The sequence below is a fragment of the Syzygium oleosum genome, unplaced genomic scaffold (genome assembly GCF_021117445.2).
Source record: "Syzygium oleosum isolate NSW1041296 unplaced genomic scaffold, Sole_v2.1 Sole_v2.14, whole genome shotgun sequence".
Taxonomy (NCBI): domain Eukaryota; kingdom Viridiplantae; phylum Streptophyta; class Magnoliopsida; order Myrtales; family Myrtaceae; genus Syzygium; species Syzygium oleosum.
Window position 1 is genome coordinate 4,462,635 of NW_026607498.1, and position 23,368 is coordinate 4,486,002.

At 41.5% G+C, this 23,368-nt stretch overlaps 2 protein-coding genes and 1 pseudogene across 2 annotated transcripts; 1 reads left to right on the top strand and 2 right to left on the bottom strand.

Annotated features, from left to right (window-relative positions):
• Positions 1-665: 665 nt before the first annotated feature.
• Positions 666-4,568, top strand: LOC115689154 (clustered mitochondria protein-like). Its single transcript, XM_056317959.1, has 6 exons — positions 666-706; positions 949-1,034; positions 2,820-2,893; positions 3,300-3,418; positions 4,130-4,238; positions 4,316-4,568. The coding sequence occupies exons 1-6, from the start codon at positions 666-668 to the stop codon at positions 4,502-4,504; spliced, it is 618 nt and encodes a 205-aa protein (XP_056173934.1). The 3' UTR covers positions 4,505-4,568.
• Positions 4,569-5,598: 1,030 nt separating this feature from the next.
• LOC115689177 (pectinesterase 2-like) lies at positions 5,599-10,149 on the bottom strand (annotated as a pseudogene).
• A 5,284-nt stretch (positions 10,150-15,433) lies between these two features.
• On the bottom strand, positions 15,434-17,728 carry LOC115689178 (pectinesterase 2-like). The gene is made up of 2 exons (XM_030615171.2): positions 16,870-17,728; positions 15,434-16,254 (listed from the first exon to the last, which is right to left on the bottom strand). Exons 1-2 carry the CDS (start codon positions 17,726-17,728, stop codon positions 15,434-15,436), a joined length of 1,680 nt encoding a protein of 559 aa, XP_030471031.2.
• Between the last annotated feature and the right edge of the window lie 5,640 nt (positions 17,729-23,368).

The following is a 23,368-nucleotide window of genomic DNA, read 5'->3' on the forward strand; positions in this document are numbered from 1 at the left end:
ATAAATTCAACCAGAAACTCTTTGTTTATTCATCATGGGAATAAATGAACTTCACTGAGTGGCATTGCAGATCAGTTTGTCCTCATCTGTAAGTTTCCACGTTTATTTTTGGAAAATTATCCAAAAAGTTCTACACATATTGCATTTTTGCCGAGTCAGTCCTCAACATTTTAATTGTGTCAATTGGATCCTACATCTTCTCACGTTTTGCCAATGAAGGCGTCCGGACAATTTTGGCCGGATATCGCTGACGTAGATACCGACCGCCCTATATGATATGGCCGGCGCTGACTTGAACTCCTTTTTGAATTATTTATTTGTTTTTATTCTTTCCTTTTTCCTTTCCTTTCTTTTCTTGAAAGGACAAGCCGGCCCTCACCCAGATCCAGAAATTTCTAATTGTCCGTTCTTATCTCAACCCGGCAATTGGCACGAAAGCTTTATCATTGAGTACAACGTCAGCAAAAGCAAAACCCCTCCTTGCTTTCGTGGAAAAATTTTCACTTTTCCCCGGAAAAAAATAGAAGGAAAGAGACTGCGTCGGGGAAAAAGTAGAGAGAGAGAGAGAGAGAGAGATTCCAGTCCAACGAGCGTTGCTGCTTTAAGGGAGCTTTGCGAGAAGGCCAACAGGCGCAGACATCATGATCGTGGAAATGTGAGCGCAGATGGCGCTGGCGACGAGGAACAAGGGCGTGGAAGGAAAGATGTAGCAAAAGAAGAGGAGGAAGATAAGGAGTTGGACGAAGCGTTTGAGAAATGGAAGTCGAAGTCATACTCCTTGACTGTTCCGCTGTGGGTCGTTGCTCTTCACGTTTGTGTTCTTGATGCTGCAATACTAAATCCGATCTAAAGTTGGGAAAAATCTATTAGAAACGGTTTGCTGTACTTGGCCAAAGTCTCAAGCGTAACTATTGTGACATTCAGTACCCGCTAAAAATCGAAAACTAGGTTGTCAGCTTCAAGTGCTTGGAAGGAGTTGAGGAACAAAAGCGTGAAACATCGATTGTTGTCGGTCGCTTCAGGCTTACCGGGTGGTAAGGCGCGGAACGCTTGATCATGTTCAGAAAGTTTGATGATATGAAGATCCATAAATGAGCCGGGAATGCCGATCGCTTGAAAAGGTCGATTTGTTCGTGATGTTAAGATAGGCAGCTAGTTGAAATGAAAACAGATGCCGAAAATCGAAAGAAAATGATTTCTATGGTTTTTTAAATTTCTTGATTCTTTGATTTGGGAGTTTTTAAACAATCTGAGATGTTTTTTGATTAAGCAATAAAATTACTTCCTTACAACAAAAGAGGGAAAAAGCACCTATTGAACTAGACTAGACTCTGTTGAAAAAACTAGAATTTATTGCCTCCGGGCACGCAGATCCGGCTTTAGTGGTGAGCACGGTTCCAGTAGTAGAACGGAACCGAACTGCGGTCCGGCTCGTGGGCTTCACAGGCCGCTTTCGGACTCCAGGAACACTCCCCATGTTTGCACGACCGATCAAAAGAAGGTGGGATCTCGAAGTCAGTTTGGCCATTATAAATTCAACCAGAAACTCTTTGTTTATTCATCATGGGAATAAATGAACTTCACTGAGTGGCATTGCAGATCAGTTTGTCCTCATCTGTAAGTTTCCACGTTTATTTTTGGAAAATTATCCAAAAAGTTCTAACCGGCACTCTCTCTCCTACTAAAAAGTAAAAACCCTAACTTTCTTAGTTTCTTTCCAAATTTCCTCTCGCCTGGTAGCTCCTCCATTGCGCTCTCTCTCCCACTCCCCACGCCCGCGACTCAACGAGACCCTCTCGCCTCTCCTTGCTCTGCTCGGCGTCCACCTCGGCTCTTCCTCCGCTTTCTTCATCAACCGCGGTCCGGGCTGGCGTCCGCGGCGAGTGGGGCAGACAAGGAGTTGGACGAAGCGTTTGAGAAATGGAAGTCAAGTCATCCTTTGACTTTCCGTCTGTGGGTCATTGCTCTTCGCGTTTGTGTTCTTGATGCTGCAATACTAAACCCGATCAAAGTTGGGAAAAGCTATTGAGCGGTTGCTGACTTGGCCAAAGTCTCAGGCCTAACTATTTCATTCATACCCTAAAAAGGAAAAACTCCTCTCGTGTGCTTGCAAGGGTGGATCAAAAGCGTGAAACATCGATTGTTTCTCGCCAGGACCGGGCGGTATCCTCTCCGGCAAGGTTGATGATATGAAGTCCATAAATGAGCCGGTGCCGATCGCTTGAAAAGGTCAATTTGTTGTGATGTTAAAATAGGCAGCTAGTTGAAATGAAAACGAAAATCGAAAGAAAATGTTCTATGTTTTTTAAATTTCTTGATTCTTTGATTTGGGGTTTTTGCAAGAGTGTTTTTGGGGAGGGATAGGGGCACCTATTGAACGGACCGCATCCCGCTATCGGATTTGTCAACCTACAGGCGTAATGTATGTTTTCCCTCATGAAGGGTGTCACAAGATGTTAAAAATGTCTCGGCAGCTGGATTTATTCTAACTCTTTTCTTGAAGTATCTTTTTCTTTGGTCCCTAGTGCAACAATGACTTTTAGTGGCGTTTACTATTCATCCGATGTACTCACCGCCGAACATGTGAATCTTCGCATATAGAACTCCGCATTTCTTTACTCTAGTCCCCCTTATGAAAAGGAAGGGGAAAAGAGAAGAAAATAAATAGTTGTGGTGAATTTCTTCCATTTTGCATGTCGTTTGCTCCATAAACGTTGTGCTCTTCATTCGAACCATAATGATTGCAATATTTTGTTTAAGTAGTTACTACTGTAATTTTTGTCGTACTTTCTCTAGATGATTACATGTTTGATCCGCAGACCGTGCGGGTGTGGCAAGGTTCCAAGATGGGAGCTATAACTGTCGGCATGTATTGAAAGATCATACTGCTGAGGTACTCTTGGTGGCTTGTTTTCCTTAATCAAATACGTTGCTTTCAACTATGAAAAGGAAAAGCACATTCCATGTCACATGCCTATTTGTAGATGAAAAATGCTTCCTTGGTGTAAACTTTATGTCTCTTGCTTGTATGAAATCCTTTTGCATGTTTTCTTACTTCAATTGGTTTAGTCAACTATCTCAATGATTTTTCCTGTTATCTGAAGCATGGATGTCATTCTCCTATTAGTATTGTTTAGTCATGTACTGAGTCAAAATAGCTATAGATACAGTGATGAGGCTTAAAAACACAGGGATTCTAGAGAAGTACCCGAATCTAGTCTTTCATTGGGAACCAAAGACATTCCTTAATCTAGCTTTCTTTAATTCTCCTTTATATGACCTGGTATTCTTGTCTTTAGGTGTTGGAGTCAGCAAAACGTCTTCATTTGAAGGAACATGCTGTATGTGATGATTCTGGAAACATTTTCAAATTAGCTGCACCAGTGGAATGCAAGGGTATTGTGGGTAGCAATGACAGGTTATCCTCTTGGGACAGCTTATCTTACCTCTTTTTTGTTTGCTGGTTGATATGTGATCATTTTAAGTCTAACATCACCTTCTACTCATAATTTGTTCGAACAATGTGCTTTCATTGTTCATGCCATTTTGGATATTTTCATTATCTTGCTACTTTCCTCCTCAATAATTGTTGCTTATTTTTTTCCTTTTGGCTTGCACTAGTTCTTAAGGCCCCTTTCACATTATTCTCAGGGTATGCCAAATAGCTTAACAGTATAGTGTGCACTATCTGCTGGAGAGATAAATTCTAATGGGTAGATTAATTAATTCTATGATGATAGAAAAAAGAAAAGATTTCACTAACTGAGAAAGAGTTGAACAGTTGAGGTGCGCATTTTTTTGTGTTTGGGGATGATTCCACTACAACTGTAAAGTTACATAGTGCTTGGCTATGGTGATGTAAAGATTGGATCTAAACTTATGTAGGGCATGCATCTTGTCATTTTTATGCCAATATTGGAACTTCAAATTTATGTTTGGCTGCAGCATCTTGCTAAAGTGTGGTTATTAAAATTCCCATTTGTCAAACATGTTTTTACATGGCATAAAATACTATAGTTGGGAGAACTGAGACAAGACAATTGAAAATTTCTTCTCATTTCATCTGCACTTTATTTATAGTATGTCTCATAAGGTCCTCTTTCCATTTTACTCTTTTGTTTTGATTTAGGCACTATCTTCTTGACTTGATGAGAGTAACTCCTCGTGTTGCAAACTATACTGGACTTGGATCTCGATTTTGTATTTTGAGACAGGAACTAGTCACAGCTTTTTGCCAGGTAGCTTATGCTATTACTGTAGTTAAGTGGTTCAGCCATCTTCATGATTTCTTACTTAAAATTTTTCTGTTGAGAAGGCCCAGGATGCAGGAAGATCGAAACAGAGTTCAAGCTCTAATACTGTCCGTGACTCACCAACTGATTCTTTAAGAGTTGCCAGAGATAACGGGCTTGGGAATGCTGATGCTGGTGTTGGAGGATTTTCCGACAGTAAGGTAGTTACCCTATCTTTCCCCTTCAATTGGTATTGGGCAATTATAGTTTAGTTCTATCCAAGCATTTGTAAACTTGGCATTATATCCCCTGAATATCACATCAGGGCATTGTGTATGTATCATTCAGATGATCTACTATTGCGTTTATTTTTGTTTTGTTTAATTCAAAACGAAATTAAAAAAAAGAACCTATTGGAACCTAGAACCTGTGACAGGGTAGGTTCCAGGTTCCACGTTCCGACGGGTAGGTTTCAGGTTCCTCATTTTGAGGAACCTGTACCCGAGGGTAGGTTCCAGGTTCCAGGCGGAACCTACCCAAAACCTGGAACCGCTCACCCCTAGTCCAGTTGGCAGGAGGAGGGGCTGGGGACGTGCACGTTAGGGGAAATTAGTCCCTTGAACCAAACTTACAGACATAATAAATAAAGCAGGGTGAGCAAAAGAGCCAGATCGAACCGATAATCATATGGACTAGACCAAATCGGCCGGTTCTGGGTAGATCCAACAGAAACAGGTCCGACTCTTTATTTCTAAAAATTAGAATCGGTGAATATTGGTCCGATTCTCGGTTCCAAGTGTGGACCCACCCACCCAAATCATCCGGACCGGACCGATGTACACACATACAAATAAGAATGTAATGTTTTGGCATATATATAAATTAGTATTTATCAAGTAAAGCGATTAATACTAGATTTTTTAATCTATGGAGAGACATGACAATTTATAAAGTCCTCGCATACTTATCTACACAAATCTATTCTAATATATATTTTTTGAAGCATATTAACATGCGCGTTGTGATGTAATTGTAATTTCACACACAATACACATTTCTATGCCAGCAAAGCAAATAGAATAATGAAAACATCATAAGTAACTTTATTTGAGATGTTATTTTCACATCATTTATGTAAAAAAAAATTTATCAAAGTCGGTTCTTAGACCCACCTGGGAATAGGGTAGGTCCAAGAACTGGTGGACCAGACCAAAATCGGCCCTTTTATTCCGGTTCCCAGTTCCAGGATGAAAATCGGCTCACCTTGGAACCGATCATCCCTACAATAAAGCACGATGAGAGAGAGTTAGAATAAGATGACAAAAAAACCTGGACTAGATTTCCCAAAAAAAGAAGAAGAATTGGACTAGAGAATGCCCACTATAACACTCAATAAATTTGATAAAGATTTTGTAACCCCAGAGATGCAAGGTACAACCCAAGAGGTGTAGGATACGCCAATGGCAGGCAACCAAGAGCTGCCAACAATGAAATTCCCGACGGTGAATCTTGAAGCCTTCGTCGCGCTTGTGATGACATGATAACCTGCCCATGCGACCCTATTTGCAATTGATGACCCGAGGCCCATGTTCACATACTCTCCATAATATAGTCTTAAGGGCAAAGTCACCATCCCGATCCAACTAGCCTGCCATGTCAATTAGGCTATCAAGGTAAGTGTTCTTGCAAACAATTCTTGAATATTCTTGTCAAGGCCTCTTGAGCTACATCCTCGTGAAGTTTTGAACCGATACCAAGTCTAAAGCTACTATGACTATGTAGTTGTGGATGGAGTCGTTAGGGTTAGTCCGACCCTATGTAGTGAGGATATTGACTTTGTAGGGGGGTCTACGGTATAGATGTTGCAGTTCTAGATAATGACAATAGCATTTCCAAAGATGAAGTCAACAGTGCCATAAATGTTGCACTCAGCATGGAATTGTCTATCAGAATTGACAAAAAGGGTGTCTTGATAACCCTTAAGCCACATTCATAGGTGAAAATATTAGGTACCTCAGTAATACCAGGTCAGCAAAATATTAGTCTACTTAACGTGAGACACGTGGCTATTTTGGGCCCACATGTCAGATTTCTCTCCCCCTTTGTCTCTCTCCTCTCTCCCCTGCTTCTTCACGACTCCGTTAAAATTTTTGCGGGGGCGAGGGTCGCCCTCGCGGCCTTCGGCGAGGGACCGACCCTCGCTGCCTGAGCAAGGGCTAGCCAGATCCAGAAGCTGCGGAGGGAGGGGACGACATCGGATCCGCAAGGGACCTCGAGGATGCAGGAGCTGTGGGAGGGCTCAGGGTTGCGGGTGATGAAGAGGGGGGGGGGGGGGCTTGGGCAGGTTCTTGAACCCAGGGGAGCGGCGGACGAGGCGGAGTCCGCGAAGTCGTCGCCGTCGCAACCGCCGTCGTTGGGAGCTCTTTTGTGCAGTAGGAGTTCCTTCAAGAACACCCAACAAAAACCCTCTTCAAAACCCAGAACTCTGTTTGTTTTCTCAGCCTCTGCAACGCACCCAAATCCAACAAATTTCTCCTCTTTATCTCTGGGACACACGTGGCTGATAAAAATGGGATTTTGGAAAGTAGTGAAACTCCCAAAGACCAGAAGAATGCCTTCCCTTTCTTCCCCAACTTTGGTTTCAATTTCCCATTTCAATTCCCTGAGAAGGAGCCGAAACCAGTGAAGAAATGAAAAAGAGCAAAATTTTAGCGGGAGTCGTGAAGAAGCAGGGGAGAGAGGAGAGAGACAAAGGGGGAGAGAAATCTGACATGTGGGCCCGAAATCACCACGTGTCGCAGGTTAAGTGGACTAATATTTTGCTGACCTGGTATCACTGAAGTACCGAATATTTTCTCCATTCATAGAAGATTGAGAGATCGGAGTCAGAATGCAAATCAATTGCTTGGTGATTCGCCGCGCCAGTAGTGTTATGAAAAGGTGATGTCTTGGTCAATATAGCCGAAACTCAAGATGAAAGAGATTATTAGTAAGCATTTGTCTACTTGTGCATGTAATCCAAAGCAAAAAGTATCTCGCAAACTAGCACGGACCTTTCAATGCTTAATTTACCACCTCAACTAGAAATACAACCATTTTTACTAATTTGTGCATTCATGATCTTGACCTACTTCATGTAGTAATTAAATGAAACGAACTCTTCGTAAAATTAGTATCATTGCTTTCTTCCAAAAGCACATTAAAGGCTATTATATATTAGATTACAGGGCAAAAGCTACTAAAACTCCAAATTATGCTCAGTGTGACACATTTATCTTAAATTTTATTCTGTGACATAAAAAATCCCAAACTTGTACCTGCGAGACATATTTACCCTCCGTCAAAATTCTGTCAATGAGAACCGTTAAAAATCTGTCTACATAGATGCCAGAAAGCAAACAATGTTGACATGATGGCACCCACATAGCTTAAGTGAAAAAAAAATGACATTTTGGTTGAAAAATCATCTAACAAACCTTAACGGAAGGTAAGTGTGTCACATATGTACAGGTTTGGAGTTTTTTATGTTGCAAAAGAAAAATTTAGGGTAAATGTGTTCTAATGGGCATAGTTAGGAATTTTTCACGTCACAAAATTTTTTGAGGATAAATGTGTTACAATAAGTATAGTTTACAGTTTTTTTGTGATTTTTTTTGTCTAGATTACATGATGCATTTGTCATGAACAAAGACATTCACATCCAAGCTGGTTTCCCTGGATCGAATTTTGTATGTCCTGAAAACCATCCTAGGATATCATCCTGTGCAGGGTGGCAAAAGAATGCTGCTGGGCCTAGTGACGCTAATAGCAACGAAAAATTATTGCTTTTCTGTCTAATCATTAGAGCCGCCCCAAATTTTCTAGGGATGGGGTTGATCACGAGGTTATCGAGCTTTAGCCAAGTCGCTATCAGATAGATATTCTTTTTGTTTAATGTTTTAGGAATCCTTCCGACCAAAACAAAAATGCTTTAGGAATCCTTTGTCGAGAATTTGTCAACAAATGGAACTCCTTAACATTAAGGAAAAATGACACAAACAATTCATGAATTTTGATTTAATATGTAATTTAGTCCATGAACTTTTAATTCATTTAATGTGATCTCTAAACTTTAACTTAATGTGCAATGTGGTCTTTGAACTTTTAATTTGTTCAATGTCATCCATAAAATTTGGTACATATTCAATTTAGCCCCCGAACTATATAAAAACGTTCAAAGTAATCCTTCCATTATTTCAAGTGTAGGGACTGCATTGAACATTTTTATATGGTTTAGGAACTACATTGAACATGTACCAAAAATTCATAGGCTATATTGAACAAATTAAAATTTTATGGTCCAAATTGCATATTGAACCAAAGTTTATGAACTATTTGTGTCAATATCCCTAAGATCAATTAAGTAGGTTGAATTAAGTTTCAATCAGCCATCGAATAATTCTAGGAAATTAAGCTGCTTTATCCGTCCATCTTGAGTACCCCTCCAATATAAAAAACCGTCATCTGTCAAACTTTCTTGATTACTTTTAAAATCTAGTCATTAAAAAGAAGGGTTAATACCACGAAAAATTTTAAACCGGTACACTTATGACAAATTTACCCTAAACTATTTCTTTGATCACAAAAAAACCCCAAACTGGTACACCTGTGACAATTTTACCCTGAATTAATTTTTTAACTATCAAAAATTTCAAATTGGTACACTTGTGATAATTTTACCCCAAATTAATTTTTTGACCACCCAAAACCCCAAACTGGTACATCTGTGACAAATTTACCCTTCGTTAGTTTCCGTTAAATTTTACTATCAAATTGCTAAGTTTGATGACACGTGATAGTTGACAATTGTGCCAGTTTTGGGTTTTACCCCTCTGTTTGTCACAAGTTTACCAATTTGTGATTTTTTGTGATATTAATCCAATTTAACGGATACTAACGGAGAGTAAATTTGTCACAAATGTACCAGTTTGGGATTTTAAGTTGTCAAAAAAATTAGTTCGGGATAAAATTATCACAAGTGTACCAATTTGGGGTTTTTGGTGGTCAAAAAATTAGTTCTGAGTAAAATTGTCACATCTGTACCAGTGTGGGGTTTTTGGTGATAAAAAAAATAGTTCGGGATAAATTTGTCACAGGTGTACCAGTTTAGGGTTTTTGGTGAAAAAAAATTAGTCCGGGGTAAAATTGTCACAGGTGTACCAGTTTGGGGTTTTTCGTGGTATTAACCCTGAAAAGGATGGTATGGTCTTTGAATTGCTCATCGGGTCGACTCTCAGCCGGATCTCAATCATAAAAAAACACTTTTACTTCCGGTATTTATGGTCTTTCCAATACTATGACCCACGAACAAAATGTTTTCAAATTTGCTCCAACTTCAATATTCACTTCTTACATACCGGCCTTAACATTGATTATGTACCTTGCCGTGCCAGACCACTTCGATGCTATGGTCTCAGCTTCGCTAATCGTCTTGTGTTTCCCGAACTATCTTGGACCGCCACGATATTGGCCATAGAAACCGTGGACGAAGATTGCATGAGCTTTTGATCGCCAGGTTTCACCCAAGCAGAAACATTAGTGTAGTTTGGCGTCGCATAGGGAACATAGTCTTGTGAATAGTGCTGCTTATCAACTTGGAACCATTATTTGACATCCAAGGCAACACCTTGTCCGCAAGCCTGAGCTCAACGAACTCAACCTGATAGGTTTGAAGGTTCATCAGGGCGGTGCTAAGCCATGTCTACGCGTCGTCTTGAGTTCGCTGGCGATGGATAGTCCAGTTCAAGTGAAGGACCGTGTGCTCATAAAGCTAAAGGCAGTCGGCCCAGACGGCCTTCTTGAGCTCATTGCAGCACCTGGAACCCAGTGAGTACGTTTTGGTCCGAATGAGCTCGGCTCTTTCGTGGGTGACTTGCATCGAGGCCTTGGAATTTGGATAATTGCTTGAGAGGAGTTTGCTTAGGGTTGTGAGTCTTTCTACTCACTTGGTTGTGGGTATGGCATTTTGCTACACCATAATTTCACATCACTAGGGGAATTGCTATAAATGATTTAAGATAGCAAAAGAGGCTACAAAAGAGAAGGATCATCAACTTTTGATGAATACCCATGTAAATTGATTGCGTGTGTTGCTAAGTGGAATTTTTTCCTAGGCCGAGAAAATCTGGACGTAAGTAAATAGATAGAAATGAGAATATGATGAGAAATTTTGAGATTGGTGATCTTATTATAATATATTAATTACTCCATGCCACATCAATTCTCAAATGTTAGACTTTTTCTAACACGATTTACATGTGCATCTCAACAATCTCTCGCTCATGTGTGATCTAAATATCAGGTCTGTTTTTCTTAATTCAGGTATCCCCGCAACAACAACGCTTTAGTATCTTTCTCTGAACCGAATCATGAAAGCTGCCATCGGGACCATGTTGCTACACCAAAACGTCCACCTCTGCCTGAAACCATGTTGATCACAAGATTCATTCCTTGATGTATTCACCAATCACCATACACAATATCATTTCCCTATAATTGTAGAATTGGATTGCCAATGGTGGTAACCGAAATTTCTACTAGGAGCGAGAGACGTTTCAAATACAAAGAGCCGAAGACTGCAACCGAAATCTTCGCTGCCAAGGTTGGGGACCGCTGTGACAGTCTAGCAGACTGATTGCAGTCAAGTCGTTGGAGTTTCCAAAATTGCCAAAGTCACTTGCAAGGCGGCTTAGGTGAGTCAGTCGTGCAAGAAGAACTATGCCTGTTTGATATTTGCTGAAGAATAGTCTGGTTGGTCACTCTATGTGCTAAAATTAATCTTCATGCAAAGAAAAAAGAGAAAGCACTATCAAGATGTTCTATTACGACTCTCCATGGGGCAAATTATAATGGCCACCTTCTCCTGGACTCATTGGCTTGAACTAGAATTGGTCGATTCGAGGTTATCTTTGTTGGTGAAGACTGTACTGGTTGTATATACATTGCCTAGTGCAGCTAAATCAGTCGCTGAAACTCTTTCTTGTTTTATTTTTCTTTAGATTAGACAGCACAGGATTATAATCCGAGAAGAGCTAAGCTACTATGTGATCTTCGATTAATTTTTAAAGTTTATCCATACGTTCTCTTAATTTTCCTCGTTGAATACTGTCTGCAGGAAATGTGGCATAAGTTCAAAGGATCAGTCAGCAATCTCATCCTAATATTGCCAAATTTGAGGAAAACTGCAGGGCTGATGCAGAGATACTCCTGGTTTTGAACTCTGGAAAGACTGATTTAGAATACGACAGTTGGCACGACCAGTTATTTCATAGTAAGAATCAGCACTCAACTGTCTTATTTGATCAATGCGCATGTGTCATTTTAATAACACTGTGTAGCGGCCACTTAAAGTCACAGCACGACACCGAGAAGCCACAATTTTCTTATGTTTCAGTGCAGGAATCATCACCCATCAAGTGAGTCTTCATGAAATAATATTATGTACTTCCGTCCAGTGACGCATTGAGCATTCTGAAATTTGGAGATATTGCCTAACCCTTAACTTTCATCACTCTATCGATGAGCTATTTCTCAAGAATTCAGGGCTTTGATTTTTTTCGTGACAAAGGAAATCCAGCAAGTTGTCTAATATTATCATGGTTACCGAGGCTTAAGATGGTAATGGAAGTGGTAGATGATGAGACTAGCAAATATCACCTAGAGGGCAGTGAATATGTGATTTTAATGCAAATTGATCAAATTTAACGTGGAAGTAATTGATCTCAGTCAAAGACTGAACAACGTTAAGATTTTAGTCAGACTTTGAATGACAAACAAACAAATGTGCGATAAAGAGATTTAGGGAATAGAGAATATGCACACAGATGTATAGTGGTTTGGCGTATAGCAAGCCTACATCTACTCTCCCACGCTGACAACCTACTGGCTAGATTCCACTAGATAATCGATTGAGAGATTATACAAATTCTGAGTGATCCTTCTGAACATCACACTATCTCTCTTGATCAAGAATATTTTGGAACTTAGCCGAGCTTGCTATTCGCTGTCTCAAACCAAGAAGCAAATCCCGACTGACAATGCGAGAGATTGGAGACGCCCCAAGACAAAACAAGCAGCCATTGCCAAAACGAGAAATTTCAGAGCTTGGGACTGATCATATGCTTGGTCGCACAGAGGTTATTGTTGAAGCTACCGTTGCCGATGCTGATTGTTGAAGATATCGTTGCCGATGCTGATTGATCTTAATTGATCTTGAATGCTACATTGGTGGAAAATTAGAATATTGCATATCAGGCAATCTTAGGGAATCTTTTTTTCTTTATTATGTATATATATTTTCTTTCCCTAATCATCTAGACTTCTTGTACTATAAATAGGGCTGTAATTACACATTGTTATGTATGAAAGCAATACACAATTCCAATCTTCAATCGCTTTCCATCCTCTAAACTTCTGACAGTTATGTGGCTTTCTCTGCTGCCTATGGTCTCTTAATGTGACCTGCTTGCTCCTGTAAATGTCAGTGAAATTTTGCATTACAATTGTTTCCCCTAAAGGAGAAGATTTAGCATTAGTTTGGAGGAGCCTGAAGATCATTTCGAGGGCTTTGTACATAGTTGAATGTTCTGACTATTGTCACTCCATGCAACACAAAACATGGAGAATGTCTGCACAGTGGGGGCTTGGACGCTTTTTTCCTGGTTTCTTGTACTTACACATGGGAATATTTTCTTTGTGACGTGTAAATCTTTCTTTTCAGTTCCTTCCACTTCTTTAGGCAATCATTATCTAAAGAGATGCGATCCATTCCCATCTCCGGCTTTATCGTCAAAACAATTCACCAAACAAATGGCTCTTTGTTAATTCTTATTCTGCAGATCGTAGTCGCAGCAGAAGGTGAACAAAAGTGGCGCTTCAATAATCCTCTGCTTCTGTCTTTCTATGTAACTTCCTTAAAGTAACTGCAGCTGAAGTCGATGTTCAACTGTGGTTAGCAAGAGATCAATGAATCTCGGTCATTCAATTGACCAGGGACAGGATCTATGAATCTGGTTTACCCTTTCACTTGGGAGTTACATTCAATGCTTCAAATTCATCTATCATCAGAAGGTTTAGCGCTCTCCTACATCCAACATTGTTAGCTATCAGTTCGATCTTTGTTCTGTTGTTTGTTCAGGGTTCGAGCTTTACATCTTTGGTTCTCTGGCTCTGATGTTCAATATCGTGATGTTTCGAGCACAATTGGTCGTTTTGATTTAGTTTGCGTCGTTGCTCAGAGGACAAACTGCACGCCCTGGCACTCAGTTGTTAGTGATTGTGGTCACACTTCTTTGCGCTATTCCCCGCTGGAAGATTTTCATTAGATACTCGCCTCTATCTTGCCGATGCCAATTTATGATACTTTTTTTCCTGGAGAGGTGACATTGTTACTTCATTCTGAATTAGCTTGATCATCTTCAATCAATTTTATGCCTTATCTAATTCGAAGTAGATTCCTTGGAAAAACAGAGCTATATACCGCAGCATTGGGAGCTATTGAAGCCAAAAAAGTTTTCTTGAACTTGCTGTTTTCTACTCGGGTACTTTGACACGTCGAATATCCAGGGGTTTCTGCTGGTTTTCGGAAAGCATTCTCAGACTATTGAACCGTAATTAAGAACGACTCAATCCCAAAATTGTTGGATGGTTTGACTGTTGAACGTTATTCCAATTGGTGCACGGGATGGATTAGTCTTGATGGTGCCTCAATTGTGTTCTTGATGCTGCAATACCAGTTCGAGCTAAAGTAAGGAAAGAAGCTATTAGAAGTGGTTTGTGTACCAGCCCAGGACCAATCGGTCCTAACTATTGGTCTCGAGTATCTGCTACAAATGGAGAACTGGTTTGTCAGTTTTAAGTGCTTGGAAGGAGTTGAGGAACAAAAGCATGAAAGAGCAGCTATGATCGGCTTCTTCGGGTTTGGGCGGTACAACGCGGAATGCTCGATCATGTTCGGAAAGTTTGCTAGTCCGATGATCCGAGGTTGAGCGGCCCGAATGTCGACCACTTGATTAAGTCAAATTTGGTCGTGATGTTAAGTCTTCGTTTGTTTTGCGGAAAATGAATCATTTGAAAAATATTTTCCTAAAAATAATCACTTATATCGCTAAAAATAATTAGTCAATATAAAATGTTTTCACTATCGACAATAATTTATTTCTAAACATTTTCGTAGACGATGAAAATATTTTTCGTTTATTTATTCTTGTAAGCTATACAAGCGATCATTTTCAGAAAAAATGGTTTTCAAATCATTCATTTTCGTAAAACAAACACACTATTTGGTTTCATTTGTTTCGTGGAAAACAACTTTTAGGAAAATGTTTTTCGGATTTTCCGGTGTTCATTCACTGGAAAATAAACTAGTTAAGGAAAATATTTTCCCTAAATAGAAAAGATACCTTCAAAAGTAGGAAAAATGTTTTCCTCTTTTTGAAGAGAGGAAATTATTTTCCCTTCTCTTTCCTCTCTACACTCCTTCAAATTCCTTTTCTTTTTAATTATTTTTCTTTTTCTTTTTCTTTTTTTATTATTTATAAATCTTTTCTTTTCTTTTTTTCTTTTCTATTTTTCACTACCGGTCGCCGACCACAGTGACGACCAATGACCGGCCATAGGCGAGGGACGAGCTCGCTTGTGGCCAGCGAGCGAGGCCAAGCTTCACTAGATCTGGCGAGGTGAGGATTCGGCCTCGCTCGAGGCCGGTGAGGCAAGGCTCCACCTCAGGCAAGGCTAGCAAGCGCATGCCTCACCGATCTCGAGCAAGTCAAACCTTGCTAGATCTAGTGAGGCGAGGCCTCGCTCGAGGCTAGCAAGCTCAAGCCTCGTTGGCCTAAGGTAAGCTCGTCCATCACTTGTGACCAGTAGAGAAAGAAAGAAAAGAATCAAAAAATAGAAAAGAAAAGAAAAGAAAAGAAATATACAAATTTATTTAAAAATTCAAAAAATAAAAATAATTAAAAATTCAATTTTTTTTTAAAACTTATCAAAGGGATTGCAAGGAGGAAAATCAAATCAGATTTTCCATACCGATTTTCCAGGTCATTTTCAAATCTTAGCCAAATATCGTAAATATTGTCATTTCCTTGGAAAATGACTTTCTGGAAAAAAAATTTCAAAAACGTTACATTTTTCGCGAAACAAATGGAGCCTTCGATAGGCTACTAGTTGAAATGAAAATAGATACCAAAAATTAAAAGAAAATAACCAATGTAAGCCCCAATAAAAGTGATGAACAATTTGTAACCCCTAGAGGTGTAAAGCACGTCGTAACCCCCAGAGGTGTAAGGCACGTTGTAACCCACAGAGGTGTAAGGCATGCCAGTGGCAAGCAACCAAGTGCCACCGGGGATCAAGTTCCCAACGGTGAACATCGAAGCCTCCATTGCGCTTGTGATGACATGGTAACCTGCCCACGTGACCCTATATGTGGTCAATGACCCGGAGCCCGTGTTCATATACTCTCCATAGTACAGAGTCATAAGGGCAAAGTCACCGTCCCACTCCAACCAGCCAGTCGAGTCAATTAGGCTATCAAGATAAGTCATCATGAAAATAGTTCTTGAATATGCTTGCCACGGCCTCCCGAGGTACGTCTTCACTGAGCTTTGAACCATTATCAAGTCTGAAGCTGCGGTGACTTTGCAGTTTTGGATGGAGATGCCAGTGTTCTGGTTGGGGTCAGTCCGACCCTGTGCAGTGATGGTATTGACCTTGTTAGGAGGGTTTCTGGCGTAGATGTTGCAGTTCTGGAAAATGACGGCAGCATTTCCAAAGATGAAATCAGTAGTGCCATAAATGTCGCACTCTCTATAGAACTGTCGCCCGGAATGAACATGAAGGGTGTCTTGATATCCCTCAAAGCCACATCGATAGAAGACTAAGAGGTCGGAGCTAGAACGTAGAGCTACTGCTTGGTAATTTGCAGCGCCGGCGGTGTTACGGAAAGTGATGTCTTGGGCAATGTATCCGTCACCATCAACAGCTGAAACTCAAGATGAGAAATTATTGGTACACGTAAGTCTACTTGTACATGTATTCTAAACCAGAAAGTATCTTAGCAAACTAAACAAGGATCTCTAGATGCTTAATTTACTACCTCATATAACCAAATAATTGTACAACCATGTGCACTAAAAGCAATCAAAAGGCTATTAAAATTTATTTAAGAGTAGGACTATTGTCTCATTGCTTTATTCTAAAGGCTATTGTGTAAAATGATACTTGTTAAAAGTTATGAATATTGTATATGTGTAGTGTCTTTCACATGGTTGGTGTACCAAACTAAGAAATGCTTTAGTATATATGTAGCCGTTGACACCTATTTTTTAATTGCCCAATAGGTCGGTCGCGACAGTATAACCTTATCCGATCTCTATTTATTTTTTTCCCTTTTAATTCAGGAAAAAGAAGGTTGGTTCGTACTTTAAGCATCTTCATTTTCAAGAAAATAGAGACATGCTTAAGCAGCTTAACTAGTTGAAAGATTCGTGTTGGCTTTATTAAGAAAGGATGACCTTAATTCTTTAAATCGTCTATTCCACTATTTATTAGAGTAGGTCGTTCAATATCATAAATAACTTAGATAATACAAACTTGCCGACAGTTGCTGAATTGAAGGTAGTAGATCCTCCACCGGCACTTTTGCTTCCGGTAATTATGGTCATTCCAATACCATCACCCACGAACACAATGTTCTCCAATTTTGATCCAACTTCAACATTCTCTTCATACGTACCGGCCTTGATATGGATTATGTATCTTGCCATGCCAGACCACTCCGATGCCGCGGTTATAGCTTCGCTAATTGTCTTGTAGTTCCCGGAACCATCTTGGGCTACCACAATATTGGCCATAGATGATACGGATGAAGACTGTAAGAGCTTTCTGTTGCCAGGTCTTAGCCAAGTAGGGAACTCATTGGTGTAGTTCGGCGTACCGTAGGATGCATAGTTGGCGGACAAAGCGTTGCTTATCAACTTGGAAACGTTATTCGACATCAAGGGCAATATGTTGTCCAAGATGCCAAGCTCGACGAACCCGGCCCGACAAGTCTCAAGGTTGGTTAGGGCAGTGCTCAACCAGGTCTGCACGTCATCCTGAGTGCCCTGGTGATTGACAGTCCTGTTTAAGTGGTGGACCGTGTGCTCATAAAGCTGGAGGCAGTCAGTCCATGCGGCCTTCTCGCGCTCGTTGCGGCACCTAGAGCCTAGCGAGTACGAGTTCGTTCGGGCGAGCTGGGCTCTTTGGAGGGCAACTTGCATTGAGGCCCTGAGGAAATGGGATTTCCGCTTGAGAGGGGTTTGCTTAGGATGGTAGGTCAAGAAGTACTCACATGGTTGTGGGTAAGGCATGTTGCTGCACCATGATTTCACATCGCCAGAGGAATAGCTGGAAATGGTTGATGTTAGCAAAAGAGGCCAAAAGAGAAGGATCATGAACTCTTGATGAAAACCCATCATCATTGATCGTGTGTGTTGCTAGCTGGAATTTCGATAGGCCGAAGATATGGACGTAGAGATGAGAATGTGATGAGAGAATTGGAGATTGGTGATCTTGAATTGGGGTGCTTCATTTGCCTTGGATTGATCCCTCTATTTAGAATTGAAGGGCAAGTGGCATGCAGTTCCACCACGTTTCCGGGAACCTTCGTTTCGATTATTGAATTACGACCAATTGAATCTCTGCAGTTGGAGTGTCCAGCAGTGTGAAATGAACATACTTTGTCCCTTAAGCTACTAACGTTCTTTATGGGATATTATTTTTATCCGATACGACCAAAAGCAGGTAGGCATATGAACATTTTTTGTTTCATGAGCATGCGTCACTGCGTTGCTTTGTTATTTCCATTGGCGGACAAGTACAAAATATTGTGGTGGTTGACATGATTTTTTATTAATATCCTTTTACATGCATATGCATGCACGAGGCAGTAATGAGTGGGGGGGGGGTCTTTTTGTGCATCTTTCCTAGGTTAGAATATTTTGAATCAACGCTGCATTCTTTGTGAGAATGACTTTGCTTTTGGACAAAAGGTGGGATCTCAATCTCACAATCAATTTGGCCTTTATACGAAAATATTAGGGCAAAAGTACACTATAAGTGCCATAACTTGTGTACGATGATCACTTTGGTACCATAACTTTTTTTCGGATCACTTTTGGTGCCAACTTTTTGAAAAACGATCATTTTAGTGCCAATGCGACGTGGCTCGCCGGAAATCCGATGTGGCGCCGACACGGCTTGCGGGAGAGGTCCATCAAGCATTAAAAACCAAAAACGACGCCGTTTAGCCCGCTGACGTGTACTTTTTTTAAAAAAAATTATATTATATTAAAAAAAAAAAAAAAAAAGAGGCTGCAGTAGTAGCGAGGGAGCCCTCGCCGCTGCTGCCGCCAACCCACCACCGCCGGGAAGGGCCGGCCCCGGCAGTGGTGGTGGGTGCTGTGGTCGGCGAGGGTCGCCGGCCCTGGTCGGGGTTCGGCGACCCTCGCCAAGCCTAGCAAGGGCTGGATCCGGCGAGGCGAGACCTCGCCGTCGCGACCCGGGCGACGGCGAGGTCCGGCCTCGCCCGGCCGAAGGCGAGGCCGACTTCACCGTCGCTTGGGTCGCCATGGCGAGGTCCGCCTTGCCTTCGCTGGACGAGGCCAGACCTCGTCGTCGCGACCTGGTGACGGCGAGGTCGGCCTCGCCTTCGCTGGGCGAGGCGAGACCTCGCCGTCGCGACCCAGGTGACGGCGAGGTCTCGCCTCGCCGGATCCGGCCCTCGCTGGGCTCGGCGAACCTAGCCGGGCCGACGATCCTCGCCGACCATTGCGCCCACCACCGCCGGCCCTTCCCGGCGGTGGTGGGTTGGCGGCAGCAGCAGCCCTCGCCGCTGCTGCAACCTTTATTTTTTTAATTATTATTATTTTTCTAAAAATTTAAAAATTCGAAAAAAAAGCCACATAATTTCCACGTGTACAAGTCAAACCGTTTTTTTTAAATATAAATGCCAGGTCAGCTTTTTGGCCGGAGTCACTAAAGTGATCTATTTTCCTTCGACTTGGTACCAAAGTGATCCGAAAAAAAGTTATGGCACCAAAGTGATCGCCGTATATAAGTTATGGCACTTATAGTGTACTTTTGCCAAAATATTAGTGAGGGTAAGCTTGGAAGAAAAAAAAGTCATTAAACCCTTGGGGTGGCATTTTCATAATGTTGAATTTTTGGCTTTAGGATTTTTGGGATTATGTTAGCAAGCACCTCAACTTTGGTACAAGAGCCTTGGGAGGCCCAAAAGGCTTTGGAAAAGCTTTCCCAAACGCACAAGGCTGGCATTGCTGTTTCAACTCTAGGATCGAATAAAAGCACGGTTTGTTATGTTTATCTTTGAAGGCAAAAATTAGAGCATTATAATTTTGTCTTTTCAACTACCTTAAGTCTCTTCCTTTGGAAGAGCTTGTCTCTGCCCCTCATGGTGGTAGTTTCATAAATCTTTACTTTCCTTTTTAATCCTAGCCGTCACTACTCCATGTTGGGTTCATCAACGAAAACAACACAGCGGAATATAGAACCCTAGACAGGATCCATGTGTATATTGAAATCGAAAAGGAATTTCGATACGTACCTTTTGCAGATCGAAGATAAATCAGCAACTGATTGTGTCTGGATGAGCGTCCCAAGTGTTGCGCCTCTACCGGTATCCACACACACGAACGGAATTCTCCAACGATCCACGTGCTAGCGAAAGATCTTGAAGTTCCTCTTCTTGAACGCCTTTTGATTTTCGATACTCTATCGAAAAACCCTAGACAGAGAACGATTCTCTATCTATTTATACAGCCTCATTATCTAGCGGAATTAAAAGAAGTGGGCCGGGCTATTTGGGCCCACCAAACCGTCCATCTTCAATCGTACGTTTAATCGTTATCTCATAACGCGCACGACCGCATAGATAATTTAAATAGGAGAATAAATTAAAATCTACTTCTTAAGTAGATCAAGGCGCACAGACAATATTAAGTCCGTTCGCTATTGTGTGCGACCCTGTAGGTTCACTAAACATTATCAGTGTGCCCAAAACTCTTTTGGCCCACAAGTCATAAGCGGTCTCTAGCAAGACATTATGACTACCTAAGTATAGTGAAGATTGGTTTTCCGACACAACCTAATCCACAACTAATATTAGAGTATCAACCTTGATTGATTCTTAGGGTAGACCACTAACACTCCCCTAGCCGTTCTTCAATCTCAACCTGTTCTTCCTCACTCGCTAGCTTCTGGTTTTTGTCTATTTTGATCTCTGTCGCCATCTCAGCAGCTAGAACCAAATGGAAGAGTTTGTGGATGGTCACCTCGCTCTGCAAGAGATTAGTACACTCTGATCACAAAATGAAGTAGCTGTAATGGATTGAGTCGTGTCGAATAAAAAATTAATGGAATGCCGTCTCACTCGCTTCGGGAAACTATATACAAACCTAGTATTAATTTCTTAGCCTTTCTGAATATGATGAAGAGAGCTTAAAGGATTGAAAATGTAGTCTCGGCTTGCTTAGTTAGATTCTGCCTTCTTTGCCTTTCCTTTCAGATCAGAAGTGGAAAAAGACAATGCTAGGAGGTGGTCTATGGTCTTTCTCAAACCACGTATTAATGCTTAAGTCATGGGAGCCTAATACACCTCCCCATTGCTATGAGTTTTCTATTTGTGCTCTCTTGGTCCAAATCCATGAGATGCCGTATATAGAGGAAGCTGTTCATAGGGCAGCACGGAGTATTAGAACAATTTTAGAGGTGAAAATGGAAACGAAAGGATTTCCCTCCTACAAAATAGGAATAAGATGCAGTTGGATGCTCCATTGAAATCTGGTACCCTTACCAGTCTCGAAGGAAAGAAACGATCGCTTGATTTTAAATATGAATGTGGTAAGATGGGTCATTATGCGAAGTATTGTGATATTCCATTTTTTTTTTTGGTCGAATTGTGAGATTCCTCCATGAAGCAAAACTTAATGCAGAAAAATGAGAATTGTTTTGGGCAAGGAATTAGAGCAGAAGTTCACAAAGCTAGCCCTTTTTGAAAGATCTTCTCTGCAACAAAGGTTAATGAAGATGAAGAAGAAATAATTCCGGTGACCCAGTCAACAATACTCAAATCGGGAATTTTGTGAGGAGGACTTCTAGCCCTATCAGAATGCATATAGCAGATCTGGAGGCCACAACAGCTGCAGTAGAAAGTGGAGCAAATAGAAAGTACACACAGGGAAGTAAAAAGCTAGAGACTGAAAGTATGCCAAGGCCAGCATTGAGGGTGGAACCAATGGTGGCAGAAACCCCAAAGAAAACTTGTAGGGGTCCTAAATCCCCAGCATATAGAAAATTGAGCAGACATAGTCCTTCTGGAACTCGATTATGTGGTTTCAATGCAACTGATGGAACTCATATTTTGGATACTCCAATCCCGGTGTCTAACGATTCAACTAAAAGGGTTTCGGTGGCTAACCATAATAAGCCATCGGATTATAAATTAAATTTTTATGCTGGAATTGTTAGGGTTTAGGCGCTCCTCTGACAATCAAGGCTTTACGAGCCATCATGGCTCAGGAAAAAACTAGTGTGGTATTTCTAATTGAGACAAAGAATCAGAAATCAGTGATCCAGAGGTTGAAAAAGCTTTTTAAATTTTTAGCTTTGTTTTGTGTTTTGTGGTAAATCCTGTAGAATTTGCAGGGGATTTGGCTGTTTCGTGGAATATAATGGTTTCTTTAAATGTTAATGCTGCTTCTGAGGAGATTATAGATCTGATTTGTGAAGATATTGAAGTAGACAACAAATGAGACTCACTTTTGTTCATGCGTCAAACATATATCAAGAAAGACAAACTGTGGGAGGAATTGCAAAGAATGAGTTCCCTCAATCTTCTTCCTGGAGTTTGTTTAAGAGATTTCAATAAAATTCTCTACCATTGGGAGAAAGTTAGGAAACATATTGCTGAAAACTTTCACTTAAATGCTTTTCGAGAATGCTTAAATGCTTGTTCTGTGATGGATATCGAGTACAAAGGGTGTGCATACACATGGGCAAATAATCGACAAGGGGATGCTTATGCTAAAAAGCAACTAAATAGGGTATTATAAGTAACATTGAATGGAGGTTGTTGACACCTATTTTTAATTTGCCCAAAAATTAATCACACAAAATTTAGGAATTAATTTTCTTTAATTCCTAAAATAAAAAATATTTCTATTTCAATGCATTGCATATAGGCATTAGGTATATTTGCATTATTAGGGCCTATTTGAGCATATTTTCTTAATTAATCCTTAAAAAAAAAAAAAAACCGAGTCGGGCCGGGTCGGGGTTGGGCCGACCTGGCCCTTTTCTTTGTTCTTCCATTCCCCCAGCATGGGCTCAGCCCACTTTTCTTTTTCTTTTTCTTCCCGCGCGAGCTGGGCCCGGCTCCCTTCCTTCTTCCTCCTCGCCAAGCCGTCGTTCTCCTTCCCCCTGTTCTCCTCTGTCGCTGAGCAGAGGCGACAAGCGGCTGAGCGCGGCTGCCCCGTCCCCATCCGGCCAGAGCAGGATCGGGGCAGCACGCCACAGGGACTGGCCATTAAGGCCAGTCCCTTCTCCCCCCGTTTCCCGGTCTCTCTCTTTCTCTCTCTCTCTCCTTCTCCTCTCTGTCTCTGCACATTGAACGGCCCCCCTGCTCTGCACCGGCCTGCCATAGCCACGAAAGTCGTGGGGTGGCGTAGGCCGGTGCAGGCCATCGTCATGCCGACGCGGCCGGGCCCAAACTCGTCGTCGTCGGCTATGAAAGATAGAAAGAGAGAGAGAGAGGGTCGGCCATTTTTGGAGAAAAACACAGAGAGCGTGAGAGTGTGAGTCGAGAGAGAAAGGGAGCTTCCGGCAGCCACCGCGCCTCAGCTTCAGCCATCCATCCCCACCGCCGAGCCGACGGCGGCGACACAGAGAGCCGGAGAGGAGTCGGTCGGCCGTTTTACGAAAGAAACAGAGCAGAGAGAAGCCGGGAGAGAAAGAGAGAGATTGAGCGAGACAGAGAGACTGAGAGCTCTTCCGGCAACCATCGTGCTCGTACCGCGACCATAAAAGACCAGAGAAAG

Bases quoted from the DNA above. Each gene is read 5' to 3' on its own strand.
- LOC115689154 (XM_056317959.1), top strand. From the start codon at position 666: ATGGCGCTGGCGACGAGGAACAAGGGCGTGGAAGGAAAGAT. The intron at 2,894-3,299 runs GTACTCTTGGTG...TCTTGTCTTTAG, and splicing joins TGAAAGATCATACTGCTGAG to GTGTTGGAGTCAGCAAAACG. The intron at 3,419-4,129 runs GTTATCCTCTTG...GTTTTGATTTAG, and splicing joins ATTGTGGGTAGCAATGACAG to GCACTATCTTCTTGACTTGA.
- LOC115689178 (XM_030615171.2), bottom strand. From the start codon at position 17,728: ATGGGTTTTCATCAAGAGTTCATGATCCTTCTCTTTTGGCCTCTTTTG. The intron at 16,255-16,869 runs GCAAGTTTGTAT...CTTGAGTTTCAG, and splicing joins CTTCAATTCAGCAACTGTCG to CTGTTGATGGTGACGGATAC.